A 19,641-nucleotide genomic window follows, 5' to 3' on the forward strand; every position below is an offset into this window, starting at 1 on the left:
TGGGGGCGCGGCGTCAGCACGGGGGCGGGACGTGGAGGCGGGGAGTCGCGTTACGCAACAACTTCCGTTTACGCTACTTCCGCGAGAGTTCCGCTGGGTTCCTGAGATTAACCTTCGGTGCTGCGGGTCCGGGAAGCCATGTTGAAACCTGGAAACGGTGAGTTTGCGCGACTCACCATCTTGGGTAAGGGCCAGGGTGGCCTCCAAGTGAGTGATTCCCGTTAAGGAGCTCTCCATCTCCATCTTGCTCTGGCAAGGGCCCGCATTGCTCTGGGAGGGTGCCGACCTTCGTGAAGTCGGGCGAGTTTCTTTCTTCCAAGAGTCACCTTAAGAAGTGTCTTAGAAACCGTAGTTTCCAAGCAGAAAAGGGGAATCCGCCCGTCGGTATTCCCCAGTTGGGTCCCTACAGAAAGTATGTGACCCAGGCGTAGACAGACGTGGTGGATTTTAACCTTCCAGAGTCCAAACTTCAAAAATGGCCACCCAGCCTGATCCATTGCTTTATAACACCTTTTTATCTCAGAGTTTCGAGAACGGCACCGTTGAAATAGTCTGCCACACTTTCAGTGTGTATTCTGGTTATCTTTTTGGAAATTTTGCCCGTGTTAAACTGTAAATGGGATCAACTCATTCCTGACCCATTGGGAAAGCACCATGAACTATTTAATAGCCGCTGTTTGCTCCCAGTCTTATTATAATGATAGATTCTACTATCTCCATAAACACATGCCTCGTACACTCCAAAGGTAAACTTGCCACCACTCCATCACTTAATTGATTTAAGTAGCACAGACAGCAAATGGAAAACCGAGATACCAACTCAAGGCTGTCTGACTGCAACAGCGGTGATCTTCACCACTTCATTATGTTGACTGGTTGGAAACCTGTCTCTAATTTGTCTACCCTGCGTAGCAAAGTGATATCTTAAAATTCAAAGAGAATCATAATATCTAGCCCTTATGAGGAGGTGGGGAATCAGCTACTCTCGTACACTGTGAGCAGGAAGGTAATTTGGTACAGCATTTCTGAAGGTAAATTTAGAATTGACAGAATATTGTAGGTAACCTTCAGTGTAGCAAATCCACTAATAGCTATTTTAGAGAAGTTTTTAATGTGTGCAAAAAAGTATGTATAATAATGTTTATTACAGATGGTTTGTAATAGTGAAAAATGGAAACAACATGAATGTCTATCAACAGAAAATGGGTAATGGCATATCCATTACTATAGGATGTTTTGAGGTGTGTGTATAATATATATATAGTAAATAAATAAGTATAGGTATATAGATATTAAGGCCATAAAAGAGATCCAAGATTTTTTTTTAAAAGCAGACATTCACTTAAAATTTCAGTAATCCTCAGCTACTTAAGGTTTCCTGAGTTGTCCATGTTCTTCATATTCTTCATACCTTTGCATGCATTAAACCTTCTGTCTTAAACACTCTCCCCTAGCTTGTTAATTTTGCAAACTAATATGGTCACATATCAGCTCAAATTGTACCTCCTCCTGTGACTTTGCCAGGTCCTTTAGATGAACTTTCTCTAATGCTTCCACTTGCTTCTGTTATACCTTTTCGTTGTACCTAACGTGTTATTATTCTTCAAATATCTCCCACTAAACCATCAGCTCTATAAAGGCAAGACCTTTGCTTTTTTGGCACCCAGCACATTGCCTTTCACATAGTAGGCAGTAATAATTGTTGAATAATACAAGATTTCTGCTTAAGTCCAATCATTTAACTTATTAACTTGGCCATTTCCCCAAATCCCCCAATGTAAGGACCCTACATATACTTTGCAAAAAATTCAGAGAATATGAAATTATAAAATGAAACGTGAACTTCCACATCTCTATATTATTAACAACTTTATGCCAACAAATTTAATAACTTAAATGGTAATTGATGTACACAATTTACCAAAAATAATTCAAGAAGAGACAGAAAATTTGAATAGCCCTGTACCTGTTAAAGAATTTGAATTTATAACTAAAAACCTTCCCACAAAAAAACAAAAACAAACCTTCGTGCCCAAAAAGTTTCATCATTGATCAAACATTTTAGGAAGAAATCATGTAAATCCCATACAAATGCTCTTAAAAAAAAGAAGAGATAAGACACTTTCCAACTAATTTTTATAAGACAGTATTACCTTGATACCAAAACCAGAAAAAGATGTTACAAGAAGAAATATATATCTATATGGAACTACAACGAGATAACACAGCACACCTAATATAATGGCTTAAAAGAAAACTTGACGACAGCAAACAGTGCTGGCAAGAATATGGAGCAAAAATACAGAGCAACTTTCATACATTGGTAGTGGGGAGTTAAAATGGCACAACCATTTTGGAAAACATAGTTTTGTATTTTCTTAAAATTTAAATATATCATTTATCACATGACCCAGCATTTTACTCTGAAATATTTACCCAAGAGAAACTAAAACATATGTTCACAAAAAGACATATATACAAATATTCAGAGCAGTTTTTTTTACAGTGGTTAGAAACTAGAAACAACACTAAATGTCTATCAACAGGTGAATGGGTAAACAAATTGTGGTGTATCCCTATAATACTGTCATATTGACATACAATAGTAATAAAATAAGTAGAATAGCAATAAAGAGGATCAAATACTAACACTCAGGGATAACAATTTTAAAAATTGAACTACTAACACCTACAATGACATGGATAGATCTCAAAAACATTATACCAAAAAACAACAACAACAAAAAGCCAAGCCCAAAAGAGTACATACTGTATGACTCCATTTATATGAAATTCTTAAAAAGACTAATCTACAGGGCTTCCCTGGTGGCGCAGTAGTTAAGAATTCACTGCAGCATTGTTTATCATTTATAACAGCGAGACATTGGAAATACATGTCCATCATTAGGACAAATCAATTGTGCTGTATTCATGTAACAGGATAGTGTAAATAAATAGTGAACATGAATGAACTACTTGCTATGGACAACACGGATAGATCACAAAAACTTAATTTTAGGAGAAGAAAAAAGTAAGTTTAACAAAAGATAAAACAAAATTGTCCATTTGGACAATGTTTAAAAACAGGCAGGGCTTCCCTGGTGGCGCAGTGGTTGAGAATCTGCCTGCCAATGCAGGGGACACGGGTTCGAGCCCTGGTCTGGGAAGATCCCACATGCCGCGGAGCAACTAGGCCCGTGAGCCACAACTACTGAGCCTGCGCGTCTGGAGCTTGTGCTCTGCAACAAGAGAGGCCACGATAGTGAGAGGCCCGCGCACCGCGATGAAGAGTGGCCCCCGCTTGCCGCAACTAGAGAGAGCCCTTGCACAGAAACGAAGACCCAACACAGCCATAAATAAATAAATAAATAAATAAATAAATAAATAATAAAAATAAAGGAATTCCTTTAAAAAAAAAAAAACAGACAAATCTAAAACTGTATTGTTTGTGGGTATCCAGTTAAATGGCAAAGCCATATTTAAAATGTAAGAAAATGATAAACACAAAATTCCCAGTTGTGGATTCTTGGGAGGCGGGTTTCAGGAAGGTGATTAGGGCAGGCACAGGAGGTGCTCCAGAGATACGGGTAGCATTCTACTTCTAAAACTGGATGGTAAGCTCATGGTAGTCATTTTATTATTATTTAAAATGTACATATTTATTATAGACACTTTCAAATGGATTATATACCTCACAATAAAATTTAACAGGTGCTATGTGAATCAACTAAGTTTTTAGTTATTGATTTCAACAATAAACATTTTGTATAACAATAATTATGATAATATTACCTGATATTTACATAGCACCTTTAAGATTACAAAGTGTTTCCATATACACTATCTCATTCATTTTTCACAACAGTCTTGCCCGTAGGTAACATTATCCCCATTTTCATTAAAAAAAATTGCTGAGATACAGAAAGTTCATTGACTTACTCATCCAATATTTAAGTGTCAGGAGAGAAATCCTTACATTTCTGATACAAACATAACAGCTGCTTATCCCTTATATTTAAATGTTTGCATGAATAATTAGTATTCCTGTGCCTATTGGTTGAATTATAGTAAAGAGTAGCATTTATTAAGTACTGAGTACTGTTCTGCATGCTTGTGTGCATTATATTATTAATCCTAACAACAGATATGTACTATTATTATCCTGCTGTGAGATTAAGTAATTATTGTCCACAGTCACAAGTGACAGACATAGATCTAAGTGTCTCCAGGCCCGGGTCCTTAACCAATATGCAATTCTGCCCTAACAGCTCTATCCAGAGAATGAACAGAATATACAACTTTTAGCAAGTACAGTAGATCCTCCTCATTCATGGATTCCAATATCTGTGAGTTTGCCTATTTGCTTAAATTTATTCGTAACCCCCAAATCAACATTCACAGTCACTCCCTAACATGCACAGGGTGGCAAAACAATTTGAGTCACTAGACAAGTGCATCATCAGCTGAGGTCAATCCAGGTGGCGCTCTGCCTTCTTGTTTCATCTCACTGTAAACAAGGATCCTTTACGCAGCCTATTTAGTGCCAAGTTTTTTGCATTTTCGTACTTTTTGTTGGTGATTTTGCTGTTTAAAATGACCCCTAAGCATAGCGCTGGAGTGCTATATAGTGTCCATAAGCACAAGAAGGCTGAGATATATATGTGTTAGTTCATCTTGTTTAGGCATGAATTATAGTGCTGTTGGCAGAGAGGTCAATGTTAATGAATCAACAATATAAAATAAGGTTTCTCAGGACGACCTTCAAGATGGCGGAGGAGTAAGACGTGGAGATCACCTTCCTCCCCACAAATACATCAGAAATACATCTACATGTGGAACAGTTCCTGCAGAACACCTACTGAACGCTGGCAGAAGACCTCAGACTTCCCAAAAGGCAAGAAACTCCCCACGTACCTGGGTAGGGCAAAAGAAAAAAGAAAAAACAGAGAAAAAGAATAGGGATGGGACCTGGACCTCTGGGAGGGAGTTGTGAAGGAAGAAAAGTTTCCACACACTAGGAAGCCCCTTAACTGGCAGAGACGGGGTGGGGTGGGGGGTGGAGGTGGGGGGGGGAGCTTCAGAGCCACGGAGGAGAGCGCAGCAACAGGGGTGCGGAGGGCAAAAAAATTTGATCATTTGACCAAAATGCAGTGACCAGAGGCTGGCAGAACTCAACCCCATACATCCCCTAGCAGCAGTGGTCCAGTGTCTGCTAATTCAGTGTTCCTGGTGACATTATAGAACGTAACTTCCACGAACACGGAGACAGGACCGGATCAGCATTCACAGGGCAGCATGGTGGCTAAGAGCATAGGCTCTGGAGGCCAGCTGTGTGGTTCTAAGTCTGCCATTTACATTGTGGTGTGAATTTGGATAACTCATTAGCCTCTTTGCATCTCAGTGTCCTTTTTGACAATGAGGTACTAATATTAGTACCTATCTCATCATTGGGGTGTCGTTAGAGTTAAATAACATGCAGCCAATGAAGCACTCAGCACAGTGTCTGGTAGATGTCCTCAACGTGTAAGTTATCACTATTATTAATATTAATTTATATTTGGAACAAGAATGATCATGTTTGTTTAGGTAATTATAAACATAGACACATTCAGTTTTAGAATTTCAGAAGCTGTAGAAAAAAACATGTCACCTGAAATGAGTATGCATGCTACTGTGATTTATAATAGGAAATATATATATCTTGATCTGTGCCCCCGGCTCCTAAAGCCCTTGTAAATTCCTAGGTGATAAGAGCATTAGGAGCATCTTTTGTTCTAGTATTTGGTCACTGACCCCAGTTTCTGACACAAGGGAAACCCTTGTAATTTCCTGGTGATAGGAGTGTCTTTTGATCCAATGAGGTGACTGGGTGGGCTCTTGGATGGCTCCTGGATAAGGACTCTGGAGAGACCAAGCCATGATTAGAAGTTTAGAATTTTCAGTTCCACCCCCCCGTGCTCTTGAGAAGGGAGAAGGACTGGAAATGAAGTTAATAATTAAGCTTGCCTGTGTGATGAAGCCTCCAAAAAATCGCAATAATATGGGGTTGAGAGAACTTCCAGGTTGGTGAACACATCCATGTACCGAAAGGGTGACACACCCCAACCCTACTGGAGACAGAAGTTCCTGCACTCAGGACCCTCCCAGACTTCGCCTTATGTAGCTCTTCATCTGGCTGTTCATCTGTGTCCTTTATCATATCCTTTAATAAACTGGTAAACCTAAATAAATGTTTCCCTGAGTCTGTGAGCCACTCTAGCAAATAATCCAATCCAAGGGGAAGAAAGTCATGGGAACCTCTGATTTGTAGCCAAGACAGAGAGAAGTTGTGGGTAACCTGGGGATCTACAACTTGCGATTGGCATCTGAAGTGGGGAACAGTCTTGTGGAACTCAGCCCTTAACCTGTGGGATGTGATGCTATCTCCAGGTAGACAGTGTCAGAATTGAGTTAAATTGTAGGACACCCAGCTGATGTTGCAGAATTGTTTGATGTGGGGGGAAAAAAACACACACATTTGGTGACCACAAGTGTCAGAAGTGAAGTGTCCTGTGTGAAAGTAAAGGAGACACATGGGAGATGGAGACCTGTGGTTTTCCCTGCACAGAAGGAAAAACTGGGTGGTTTTCAACCCAACATCATTTTGTCAACCCAACATCATTTTGTATCACCACTTTCTTCGCCCACATTCTAGTGGAAATGAAATGGGGAAGAAAAGGCAAAGGATAAATGAAATGGAGAAGACATTTTCTAAATAATGCACAAATAGGATAGCTACCCTAAAAAATCCATCAAAATTTACTCAAAAATTTATCTACACTTAAAACATTTATGAGAGCCATCTACCCCTCAATAATCCTGAATTCTGTCACCCCTGCAAAATTTTCTTATGCCTTCTCGTTAGATCAGATAAACACAAACTGAAACCTAGTCCCTGGTCCATTTTGGGTTTCATGGAACTAAAGTCACAAAGGGTGTTCATGAAAACACTCAGTTTACTTCCCCTTCAATCTCCCTTCCTTGGCTGACTGCCCTGGATACATATTGTAATAGAAAATCAATAATCAATAAATCAATAGAAGAAACAAAGTTTGCTAAATTTTCTTTAAACCACTCAGATTTGAATGATTCATCATGCCAAATTTGGCTGGATTCTTTCAAGATCCAGGCATCAGTGCATCAGATATTTGTTATTATGGTTGGATTAACAGTTTTTTGTTTGTTTTATTTTATTTACCTTTTGACTGAATTACTTTAATTTCTGGGTGACTTTGTTCTTCAGTTTGTGCTCTTACTTTGTTTTATTATAACTATGTGCATAATTAGGCAGCTATACTATAGGGAGTAGAGAGTGTGTCAAATCTACATCCTTGAGGGCTATGGGTTAGAATTTGATTCGACAGAAAGGATGTAACTTAACAATGTGAAGGGAACATTCTGTAAATTATTTGCTAAGAGTCCAAGATGGGAGAATAGTTTTGATACGATAGGCAACTGGAAGCCACATTAGTTTTTTGACATAATAACTGCTAACATTTATTGAATGCTTATGTGCCAGCAGTGTCTTAAGTGCTTTGCATGTATTAATTTATTTACTCTTAGCAGTCCTATAGAGTAGGTACAGTGAATATTCCCCAACTGTCATTGCCCAGCCAGGAAAACAAAACCATTGTAGGTATTTCAAACAAGGTATTTAATACAAGGACTTGGTTACAAAAGTGTTGGAAGGACTAGAGGAATAAAGGGGGAGAAGATAATATAACTTCAGGAAGGTACTTCCCTAAAATTGGAAGAGAAATTCTCACAGGGCTGCAGCTGCTGCTGAAACCAGTAATCCTGCCAGAGCCCACAGCTGCCAGCAGCTGCCAAGGTCACACCTGCCACCTCTGTTACGGAAACCCACCAGAGCTGTCTGCTGCTGAAGGAGCCAGAAAATAAATGATCCCCCTTTCAACCTCTCTCTTTTTTATTTTAATATTTTTAATGTTTATGCTATTTTATGGTTTTGTTCTTTTATTTTTAAAACATATTTGCAAACTCTGCACAAACTAAATATCCATCAATGGAGGAATGGATAAAGAAGATGTGGTACATATATACAATGGAATATTACTCAGCCATAAAAAAGAATGACATAAGGCCATTTGCAGCGACATGGATGGACCTCGAGATTGTCATACTGAGTGAAGTAAGTCAAACAGAGAAAGACAAATATCCTATGATATCACTTATATGTGGAATCTAAAAAAATGGTACAAATGAACCTATTTACAAAACAGAAATAGAGTCACAGATGTAGAAAACAAACTTACGGTTAACAGGGGTAAAGGGTGGGGAGGGATAAATTGGGAGATTGGGATGGACATACACACACTGCTATATATAAAATAGATAACTAATAAGGACCTACTGTATAGCACAATGAACTCTACTCAGTACTTTGTAATGGCCTCTATAGGAAAAGAATCTAAAAAGGAGTGAATACATGTATATGTAGAACTGATTCACTTTGCTGTACAGCAGAAACCAACACAACATTGTAAATCAACCATACTCCAATAAAAATTAATCTCAAAAGAAAAGAATCAAATACAATGATTCCCTTTTCTCTTCACTTCCCAAGAGCACATGAACATGCCCCTGTGGCAGAGCCTAGGCAGACCCTGCCTGAGAGGCAGTCTCGGAAATGCAGTACCCAGGCTTCACTTAGAGAAATAATAAGGGAGAGTGGAAATGGGCCTGAGTATCAATAAATAAAACCTGACACAATCCCTGTTTTTCAGGTGAGGAAATGAAAACACAGAATCTGAAAAATTCCTGTGCAACCGCACAATTAGTCAGTGGCAGAGCTGGGATTCAAGCTCAGCCTCTCTTCGCACCTTCTATTGCTCCCTGTATGCTTTTTACTCCAGCCAGACCACTTTACCTGTGTCATTCACTCACGCTGGGCTTACCTCCACCTTAATGTGTGTTTTCCCCCTACTTGAAATGGGAGAATTATAGATCGTTAGATGTAAAAGAAACCTTAAAGATCACTCGAGCCAACCCTTTAATTTTACATCTAAGAAAAAAATTCTAGGTCAAGCATCCAGCCCAAGGTCAAGTATTTAGTTATTACTAAAACTAGAACTCAAATTCCTAATCTAGAGCAGTTTTCACCTCAAGAATGTTCTTCCATGAAAATTTTCCAGCTAATTCTAACCTCCACCAGGTTTCATCAGATTTGTCCTTTGCTAACTAGCCATAGCATTTGTCTATGTCATCCATAGTTTTTAGCACTTGGTTATTTTTTCATTTAGAGTATAATTATACTTGGTCTAATAATGAATCTTATCATTTTTCGTCAAAGTCCTTAAGGACAGAAACTTTGTCATATATTTATTTTTAATTCTCTCAGAGCAGGCTAGAGATCATACAATTCTATAATTTTTATTTTGGCCAAATGACTACAGATTTCCATCATTGAAAATGTAGAATTAATCAGTGACTCATAAAATGTTTTAATATGGCTGTGTTTGCAACATATATTCAAAATTTCACTCCTTCCAAAGCATCTGATCTCTGCTTAGAAACTTATAATTAGATATTAAAAAGGAACAAAACAGAAGAGAATCACATAAATTCCCCCCAGGTTTTCCACGTTACACCATAAAACTAGTACTTTATAAGAAGGGACAGAAGCCATCTAGAAATAGGAGCCCTATTCACAAGGTTTTTTCAGTAATTTCCTTCCTGATCTGAAAATCCAAGTAATACAGCTGGAAGTTCTCCAACTGGTTTTAATTGCTGTATAATCTTTAGAGAAAAAGGAATCAGTAAAACTGGATCCACACCAGTAACAACTTTAAAGACTCAAATTAATTCTTTGAATTATATTCAAAAGCCAACATCCTTTTCAACCAAACTTTCATTCATTCATTCATTGGTGCCCCAGACATGTATTATTCCAGGCATGGTAGCAGGCTCTGGAGATAGGAACAAACTCCTGGTCTAGTAGGGCAGAGAGACAGATAAATTATTTTATAGCACTATTAGTGTCTGTCAAATTTCTACCCAGCCTTAAAGCCCAGCTCAAGTGTTATCTCTTCAGTGCGTTATCTTCATGTTTGTTTCAGTGAGAATGTCTTTCCCTCTTCCATGTTCCCAGGACTACCCTGCTAGCAGCCCTTACTCAATTATAATTATATATTTACATCTTTCATTGCTTCTGCATCTTCTACAGTGCAAAGCATAGTGTCTATATTAAGAGCAGAGTACTTGTTTATGATACTGAACTTAATGATAAAGACCTTACCTTTTGCAAATGGAATAGATACCCTCGCCACCGTTGTTGGAAGTGTAAATTGGTGGAATCTCTTTAGTGGGAAATGCCATACCTTTCAAAAATGTAAATTCACATACATAGATTTAGCAATTACAGTCCTAGGAAACTATTCTACAGAAATTTTCATAGATGTGTAAAATTCAAGAGTACTCACTGAAACATTGTTTATAACTGCTTTAAAATTTGACAAAAACAGAATATCCATGAAAAGGGGAATAATTGACTAAATGGTATAATATAGAATAATTTAAAAAGTATGATGTGGGGACTTCCCTGGTGGTCCAGTGGTTAAGACTCTGCACTTCCACTGCAGGGGGTACGGGTTCGATCCCTGGTCGGGGAACTAAGATTCCCACATGCCCTGAAATGGCCCAAAAAATAATAATAATAAAGATAGTAAAAGTAAACAGCTTGTCACCTCTTTCTAGAGAAGTCCCATAATTCTTGAAGAACCTGCCCAGACCTTATTTCTACCTTAAGACTGTCCTAGATTGCCCCAGGCTAAGTACACCCCTACATGTTATTTTCTACTCTTTTACTTCTACTGCTATTTCTATCATTATAGTCTGAATTGTATTACAGGTGTTTTTTGTTGTTGTTGTATGGGTACATATTCTCACCAGACTGTGAATCTCTAGAGATTAGAACATAGTTTAATTCATCTGATTTTTGCATGACACACTTCCCTGACACATATTAAGCATATAAGAGATGTTACTTGAAATTCATTACATGGGGTTGTGCACGTCATTCCCCCCAGTTACTCCCCACCCCTATTCTCACATACCATAGGATCATTTTTGTGCATTTCCAAAACAAAACAAATCCAAAAGCCTACAAAGTGGGAAGCTGATGTACAAAAGTACTCTCTCTCTAAGCATACTCTGTGTCCTGCAGAAAATTTTTGAGAACCATGCTCTCCCACTTCTGTTTTTCGTACTTTTCTTATATGAAACATTTAGAAATGACTCACTTTGAAACTCTTCCTGTGGAGTCAGATAGTTGTCAAAAGTGTTGGGTTTCATTTATCATCAGAAACGAAGAGAGAGAGGAAAGAGGAGGTGCTCAGGAAATTTCCTAAACATTCTTGACTGTGGTCAAGACGGGACTCGTGGAGACCTCCAGATCCATGCTGAAGTCTTCAGCTACTATCTCCGGTTTTTGGTAAGGAAACCTAGATCCACCTGAGGGCTTGTGCCCAGCTTGTTTTGCTCATTATTGATAATGGTTTGAGGGTCATTATTTTCTATTTCCGCTTATTCCTTCCCCAACTTTTATTTCTTTTGCTTTATTTCCATGTCCACCTTTTTCTTTTTCTAAATATTCCACATTCTATTTATCTTTGTTCTTAATATTTTCATTCTGGAACTAATATTGAATTTTTACATCATTTTTCCCTCTCTTAAACTGGCTGTTTCTCCTTCTCACCTTTGATTCCAGCTTTCTCCAATAGTTTTGTTTTCCAAATCATTGATTGCCTATTTTTTCTTTTTTTTTTTTTTAATAAATTTCTTTTATTTATTTATTTTTGGCTGCATTGGGTCTTTGTTGCTGTGCGTGGGCTTTCTCTAGTTGCAGCGAGCAGGGGCTACTCTTCACTGCAGTGTGCAGGCTTCTCTTGCTGCAGAGCACAGGCTCTAGGCACGTGGGCTTCAAGTGGGCTCAGTAGTTGTGGCTCGCAGGCTCTAGAGCGCATGCTCAGTAGTTGTGGCGCACGAGCTTTGTTGCTCCACTGCATATGGGATCTTCCCAGACCAGGGCTCAAACCCGTGTCCCCTGCATTGGCAGGCGGATTCTTAACCACTGCACAACCAGGGAAGCCCCTGCCTATTTTTTCTTAATATATATATATTTTTTCCTCATTCCATTTCTCTTATTTATTTATTTTGCTCATTCCTTATTGCTACTGATTCTGTCATCGTATCATTAGTTCTGATTCTGGAATCTATTTTTCTTTCCCTATCATAGTTGAATTTTGGTTTCAGGATTTTACTTATCTTTTTAATTACTGGTTGGCCAATTCAGTATTGAAAACTTAAAAAAAAAAAATGTAGAGGTACTTTTCAGCCAAAACACTTGTCAAAATATAAAATGTTATCTTGCCCAGAAAGATTTTTAAGATTCTGATTCATATATGCTTTCATTTCATGACAGATACTATGTAATATTTAAAATATAGCTCACACCAGATGACTCAATTTCTTTGTATTGGAATTTTGCTCTTTTCAATCTTTATCACTTCCTTATTATTCTTTATTATTGTGTGACTCTTGGTGCCTTTCCCTTTGTTAGCAATACCAAAGGCTTTTCAGTTATGTGATTATTTGTAGTAAAAAGGGTATTGGCCTGACAGTCATTGGACCTAGGATTTGACAACCCTCCTAGTTGTGAATATGTAAAAGTCCCCTAATTTGCTGAGTTTCAGTGTCCAAAACTACAAGATAAAAATAGAGACAAGAAGAGATGATTGCTAACTTTCCTTTCAGTCCTAGAATTCTATGACTCTATCGGTCCTCAATATTTTATGGGTCTATGCGTGAATATGTGTGTAGGACAGTGGATCAGGGTAGCTGCCACATACAACAGCGAAGTAAGTGACCCTGACAGGACTTGAATATTGTAATAAGCAAGGTTACCGAAAGGAGAATGAGAATCACTTCTTCTTTTTTAGTATTTTGTTGTCTTAGTTATTTTAACTTCTGCTAATCCCTATGGCAGCTTGTAGTTAACTCAGCAGAACAGCTTCAAGTCACACAAGTATTTTGGACTTCTACAAAAGGAAACATAAAATGCTGTTATAGCCAGTAAGAATTAGGAACTGGAAAACAAAAAAGGAAGTTAGAAGAGACAGCATCCTTACTGGATTAAATGGATAAGAATAAGAATTTTTCATTTAGTTGAAAAAGAAAAAAAATTAACCCCAAAAATGAGCATCTATCCATTCAAGTAATCTTTAATTGTGCTAAATTCTGTGGAACGAGCATTTAGGAACAAGATTCTTTTTTACCATTATGAAACTTAAGGCCAGAATGATAGATAAGACAGCCACAAAAAGAATTATAATACAAGATGAAATGCATCATTGCACAGAGAATATGAAAAGAAGTTCTACCCCCCACACACACACCCAGAAATAGGAGGCTGAAGAAATAAATTATGACTGGGATTATAAGAGAAGTTTCAAGGAAGATATATTTGAGCTTGATCTTAAAGAATGGCTAGGATTTCAACAGATAGAGATTAAGAATGGAGGAAAGAGGAGGTTAAGGTGGAGGATATAATTCCATACAGAAGTAAACAGCACTAACCAAGGAATAGAAAATGGTATTGACTTGGAATAGTGAGTTGTTCAGGAAAGCTATAAAGTAGGGTATGTTTATGGGAATGTTGAAAATCAGGGAACGGTAATGTCACAGAGGCCAAGAGAAGAAAGTGTTAAGAAGCCAGTGTATCAAATGACATGGATATTGTGGAGGATAAAGACAGAGAAAAAGATGCTTGGGTTTGTTATCTAGAGTTAGTTTTAGCAGCATGATGGGGCAGAAGACCAATTACAAAGGGTTGTGAAGTGAGTGGTGAGAACAACAGACCCCAAAACAAGCCAGTATCCTTGAAAAAGAGAAACAATGCTACATTAAGAGACTTAAGAAACATCCTGATGCAGTGTGATCCTAGACTAGACTGGATATAATTGTTGACAAATCAGGTATAAAGGATTATTTTGGGGACAGTTGGAAAAAATGGATAAAGTCTGAGTATTCCTTAAGGTACAATGTTACTGTATAATGAGGAGACTGCTAACTGATAAAAGAGATAAAAGAAAGCAGTTTATATAAAACAATATGCATTTACACCCATGTTCATAGCAGCATTATCCACAATAGCTACAATGTGGAAGCAACTCAAATATCCATCGACAGATGAATGGATAAACGAAATGTGGTACATCCATACAGTGGAATATTATTCAGTCTTAAAAAGGAAGAAAATTCTGACACACACTACAACATGGATGAAACTTGAGGGCATTTTGCCAAGTGAAATAAGCCAGTTACAAAAAGACAAATGCTGTAGGATTACATTTAGATGAGGTATCTAGAGGAGTCAAATGCATAGAAACTGAAAGTAGGATGGTGATTGCCGGGGGCTGCGGGGAAAGGGAAGTGAGGAGTTGTTTTCTAATAGGTATAGAGTTTTGGGTTTACAAGATGAGAAAGTTCTAAAAATTGGCTGCACGATAATGTAAATATACCTAACACTACTGAACTGTACACTTAAAAATAGTTTAGATGGTAAGTTTTATGTTATATGTATTTCACCACAATTAAAATAATTTTAAACCAATATGCACAGTGTAATCTAATTTTGTTAAATTTTGCTTAACAAAAAATATACATACATATAGTATACATGTATGTATGTGAAAAAAGATCCAGAAGGATGTAAATTAAGATACTAAAATAGTAATCCCTGACTAGTAGTATATGACATTTTTATTTTCTTATTTTTGCTTGCTTATGTTTTCCAAGTTTCTTCATGAATGATTTCTTTTTTTGTTTTGTTTTGTTGGTCATGCCAGGTGGCTTGCAAGATCTTAGTTCCCCGACCAGGGATGGAACCTGTGCCTCTTGCAGTGGAAGCGTGGAGTCATAACCCCTTGACTGCCAGGGAATTCCCTATCTCCATGAATGATTTCTGTTTCTGCAATAATCAAGCTATTTTTCTCAAGTTATACTCACAAAAAACAAATAAGAAAGAAATGATGAGTGGTAAGGAAATCAACGCAAAGAGGGAAAACAACTCTTGATAAATTTGACAGCAAAAGGAAAAAATGAGGGTGTTTCTAAAAGACATGATGGAGGGAATTCCCTGATGGTCCAGGGGTTAGGATTCTGAGCTTTCACTGCCGAGGGCCTGGGTTTGACCCCTAGTTGGAGAACTAGGATCCCACAGGTGGTGCAGGGCACGGCCAAAAAAGAAAAATTTTTTTTTAATTTTAATGAAGTATAGTTGATTTACCATGTTGTGTTCATTTCTACTGTACGGCAAAATGACTCAGCTATAAATATATATATATACATATATATATATATATGTGTATATATATATATATATATATATATATATATATATATATATATATATGTATATGTATATTCTTTTCCATTATGGTTTATCACAGATATTGAATATAGTTCCCTGTGCTCTACAGTAGGACCTTGTTGTTTATCCATCCTATATATACTAGTTTGCATCTGCTAATCCCAAACTCCCAATACTCCCCTCCCCCACCACCCCCTTTGGCAACCACAAGTCTGTTCTCTATGTCAATACAGCAGATTTTAAATTGTCTTTCAGGGAATGTTTTTGTGTAATCCAATGTGAAGTCGGAAAATAAAACTAAAACAGCGTGAGGGTCTTTGTGACTCTACATCTTTATGTGGGGAGGTTAGAATTCTAAGAATATGCATTTTTTTAAAGATAGTTTTAACATTTTTGTTTATATTTTTATAAAAGTTTAGCAATGGAGTCTTTCTCTGCTGAGACCAATTCAACTGACCTACCATCACAGCCCTGGGATGAACCCCAAGTAATTCTCTCCATGGTCATTCTCTGTTTCACTTTCCTACTGGGATTGCCGGGCAACGGGCTGGTGCTGTGGGTGGCTGGCCTAAAGATGCAACGAAGTGTGAGCACAGTTTGGTTTCTGCATCTCACCTTGGCTGACTTTCTCTGCTGCCTCTCCCTGCCCTTCTCCCTGGTTCACTTGGCTCTCCAAGGACACTGGCCCTACGGCTGGTTCCTATGCAAGCTCATCCCCTCCATCATTGTCCTCAACATGTTTGCCAGCGTCTTCCTGCTGACCGCCATTAGCCTGGACCGCTGTCTTTTGGTACTCAAGCCAATCTGGTGCCAGAATCATCGCAACGTGGGGACAGCCTTCACTATCTGTGGATGTATCTGGGTGGTGGCTTTTGTAATGTGCATACCTGTGTTCATATACCGGGAAACGTTCACTATAGACAACCATAGTATGTGTGGCTACAATTTTGGTCTCTACAGATCATTAGATTATTCAGACTTCAACTTTGATCTACTGGAAAACGGGTCTCTTGACAACTCCATTGTTGAGCTGCCTGAAGAAATGGATGATAGGTTCGATTCTTTCTCTCAGCAAACAAATGATTGTCCCTGGGCAGCCACCGCTGGCCTCTGTTCTCAAATATTTCGAAGAACTTCTGGACATTCACTCCCTACGGATTCAGCTAGATTGTCTGTTCAACATCCATATTATAATGTATTTAAACCAGCTGATGAGGTCTCAGCTACAATCCCCAGTGATTTTCCCATTGAAGATCACAGAACTAACCCACTGGAGAACTCTGATGCTTTTCTTCCTGCTGATTTAGAGCTTTTCTCTAGTGCCTCCGGCAACTCCTCATACACGTGGGAGCTATTGGAAGATTTCCAGGATGATGATTCAGGCCAATTTGCATATGGCCATCAAGTGCCAACACCCCAGGTAGCAATAACCATCACTAGGCTCGTGCTGGGTTTCCTGTTGCCCTTTATCCTCATGGTGGCCTGTTACAGCCTCATTATCTTCCGAATGCGTCGGAGACGCTTCACCAAGTCTCGGAGCAAAACCTTGAGAGTGGCTATGGTGGTGGTGGCTGTCTTCCTTGTCTGCTGGGCTCCGTACCACATTGTTGGAGCCCTCTTACTGTTTATTGACCCAGAAACTCCCTTTGGGGAAGCTCTGTTGTCCTGGGACCATGTGTCTCTTGCTTTAGCCTCTGCCAATAGTTGCTTCAATCCCTTCCTCTATGCCCTTCTGGGGAAAGATTTTAGGAAAAAAGCAAGACAGTCCATGCAGGGAATTCTGGAGGCAGCTTTCAGTGAGGACTTGACACACTCTACCAGCTGCCCCCCAAACAAAGTCTCTTTGGAAAAAAACAGTATCAGTACAGTTGTGTGAAAATATGGAGCAGTTGACCCAAGCAGAGGTTCTTAGGCGTGCACCCAGTGCATCATATTTCTAAAAAGACGACAGAGATGGGGAGCAGGGGGTTTCAGAAACTGTCAAAGAATCAATCCAGAGGGTCTTAAAGTGTGGTCCCACACTAGTGGCATCGGTATCACCTGGTTGATAGAAATACAAATTCTCCAGCCCCACCAGAGATTCGCTGAATCAGTCTCTGGGGGTGGGGCTCAGACAGTGTTTTCACAAGCTCCCTTGTTTCGGATGAATGCTAAATTTGGGAAGCATTGTAAAAATTAGTCTATTTCTATCGCAAACAAAGCCACGTGAAATAAATGCGAAGGCAGTCTCCTTTAAAAAAAGGTTTCCATCATTAAATTTCTTTCTAATTTCCTTCCAGATTCAAGTTAAAACCATTTCTTCTAGTCCTACCTGAGTGAAAGGTGATCATTTATTCTGTGGCTTTGTTGTGATGGTGGTGGTGATAGTTTTAAATGAAAAAAAAAAAAGGTGCAAGAAGAAAGTCTATAAAAACAAGGAGTTATGAGTCTGAGTCTGGAGCAGAGTACAATGCCAGATGCCTGCAACTTGGAATACTCCTGGATACAGGACGTAGGAATTCTGAGTTTCCATTATTACAACTAAGTAAGCATCTATTGTGTAAAGACAGACTACTTAGGGATCTAAAGACTTTCTCATGAAACAGTATGTAAGCCGCAGTTTGGGGAGTTCTCTCTTCCCTCTGTTTGCTCTATCTGCCTATTGATAGAATCATCTATCTTTCATTCCTTTCCTTAAGCTCCTTAATTCCCTTATTCCTCCCCTGCCTCTAAATCTTCTTCCAGACTTTATGCCTCTAATAACCAATAGTTTCATAAGATGCAAATTACTCCCCTCCTCTAGCTCCACATTAGTACTTTCCAAGAAACTCATTTCAAATGAAAGGAGAAAGACGGTGGAGGATAGGGCAACTATTCTTGAATTCACTGCAATATAACAGAGTACCCTCTGGGCACGTTATCCAACTTTAAAAGAAAACATGACTGTAGGTGTGTATCTTTCATGCCAAAATTACCAGATATATCTTCGGGTTTTTTAAAATTAATCTTTATCTTTACCAAAGTAATACATGCACATAACTTAAAGAGAACCTAAGGCTTATAATGAAATCTAACAGGTTTCCTGCCCCACTCTGCCCAGCCCCTCCTTCCGCCCACTCCCACTTCCCAGGGATAACCTTTGAAACGATTTTAGATGTTTCCTCTGATATTCACCATGATATTTCTAAGTCATGACCTTATGCTGCTAGTTTCTGTAGACGTGATAAAATGACTTCTTGTTTTGAAAGATGACGAATTTTATCCAAACACATTCATATTTTTTGTTTATTCAGCATCCCAATATTCATTACCCATCATCCTTTAATTTGTTCATGATCACACATTTTCTTCTACTTTGTTGACCCATTCCAACCCCCCTTCTCTTTTTCTTTCACTTGTTTCAGAAAACATTATTAAACCCCCATCACCTTCTCATTTTTCTCTGTATATAAAGTTTTATGTGTTAAACCTCTAAATTTTCAGGTTTTGTTTGTATTACAACATAGCCTCATCTGCGTACAGTGATTTAATCTGAAAAATAGAAAATGAGATGTCTTAGACTTTACAAGGCACTATCCTTTGTTCAGTGGTTGAGGGGAGGGTCTGGACTACAAATAAGTTATAAAGTACTATGTGGAAAAATTTCAAATCACTAGGAATGCTTTCAGTTGTGCAGTAATGATATCTGACATGATGTGAGATTTGCCATGCTACCTTCCAATTTAATCTGATCATATATTTGATGTGAATAAATGCTTTCTTTCTGAATGGTTCCTTGCAAGGCTGAGAAATTCATGGATCCTTTTAATTGTTTGACCCTCAGAATATAACATAATCTCTAAACATACGGCAAATATAAATCTCAGTGGGTAGCTGTAGGCTTGCTATAATGATGATTAGCTGGGCTTCTGGAAATCCCAACATTTCTCACGGGACCCTGGGTATAAGTCCCTAACTTCTAGGGTTACTGTATAGGATACCAGGGTGAATGATTCTGGCATAGTTATAAAGATTCAATAGTTCAATAGTTGACATTTCTGGACTCCTTTTGAGAGTTCTATTTACCCTGGAAATGTATTTTGAAGAAATCCCTACAATGGAATTCCCTCATTTCCAATGAAAAACTCTGGCGAGTACCTGTAAGTGTTCCCTGGAAGTCCCAGAGGGGGACCCAAGTCCTCCTCAAATTGTAGTATGTTTAATCTTTAAAATATCCCAGAATGCAAGCAAGATGG

The 19,641-nt window shown here is 38.4% G+C and overlaps 1 protein-coding gene across 6 annotated transcripts; it reads left to right on the plus strand.

Annotated features, from left to right (window-relative positions):
* Positions 1–57: 57 nt before the first annotated feature.
* Positions 58–19,174, plus strand: C3AR1 (complement C3a receptor 1). 6 transcript variants are annotated; one of them, XM_068561215.1, is made up of 5 exons: positions 58–157; positions 4,754–4,894; positions 8,069–8,188; positions 11,360–11,488; positions 15,842–19,174. In XM_068561215.1, the coding sequence occupies exons 4-5, from the start codon at positions 11,454–11,456 to the stop codon at positions 17,301–17,303; spliced, it is 1,497 nt and encodes a 498-aa protein (XP_068417316.1). In that variant the 5' UTR covers positions 58–157; positions 4,754–4,894; positions 8,069–8,188; positions 11,360–11,453; the 3' UTR covers positions 17,304–19,174. The 6 variants fall into 6 exon arrangements, with proteins under 6 accessions (XP_068417316.1, XP_068417315.1, XP_068417314.1 ...); XM_068561214.1 differs by having other exon boundaries at positions 65–157; positions 4,745–4,918; XM_068561213.1 differs by having other exon boundaries at positions 65–157; positions 4,745–4,894.
* The last annotated feature ends 467 nt before the right edge of the window (positions 19,175–19,641 follow it).

Source organism: Eschrichtius robustus, chromosome 13 (assembly GCF_028021215.1).
Source record: "Eschrichtius robustus isolate mEscRob2 chromosome 13, mEscRob2.pri, whole genome shotgun sequence".
Classification (NCBI taxonomy): Eukaryota; Metazoa; Chordata; class Mammalia; order Artiodactyla; family Eschrichtiidae; genus Eschrichtius; species Eschrichtius robustus.

Excerpts from the sequence above, each read along its gene's own strand:
- C3AR1 (XM_068561215.1), top strand. The coding sequence starts at position 11,454 with ATGCTGAAGTCTTCAGCTACTATCTCCGGTTTTTG. Across the intron at positions 11,489-15,841 it reads GCTACTATCTCCGGTTTTTG|TTTAGCAATGGAGTCTTTCT; the intron begins GTAAGGAAACCT and ends TTTTTATAAAAG.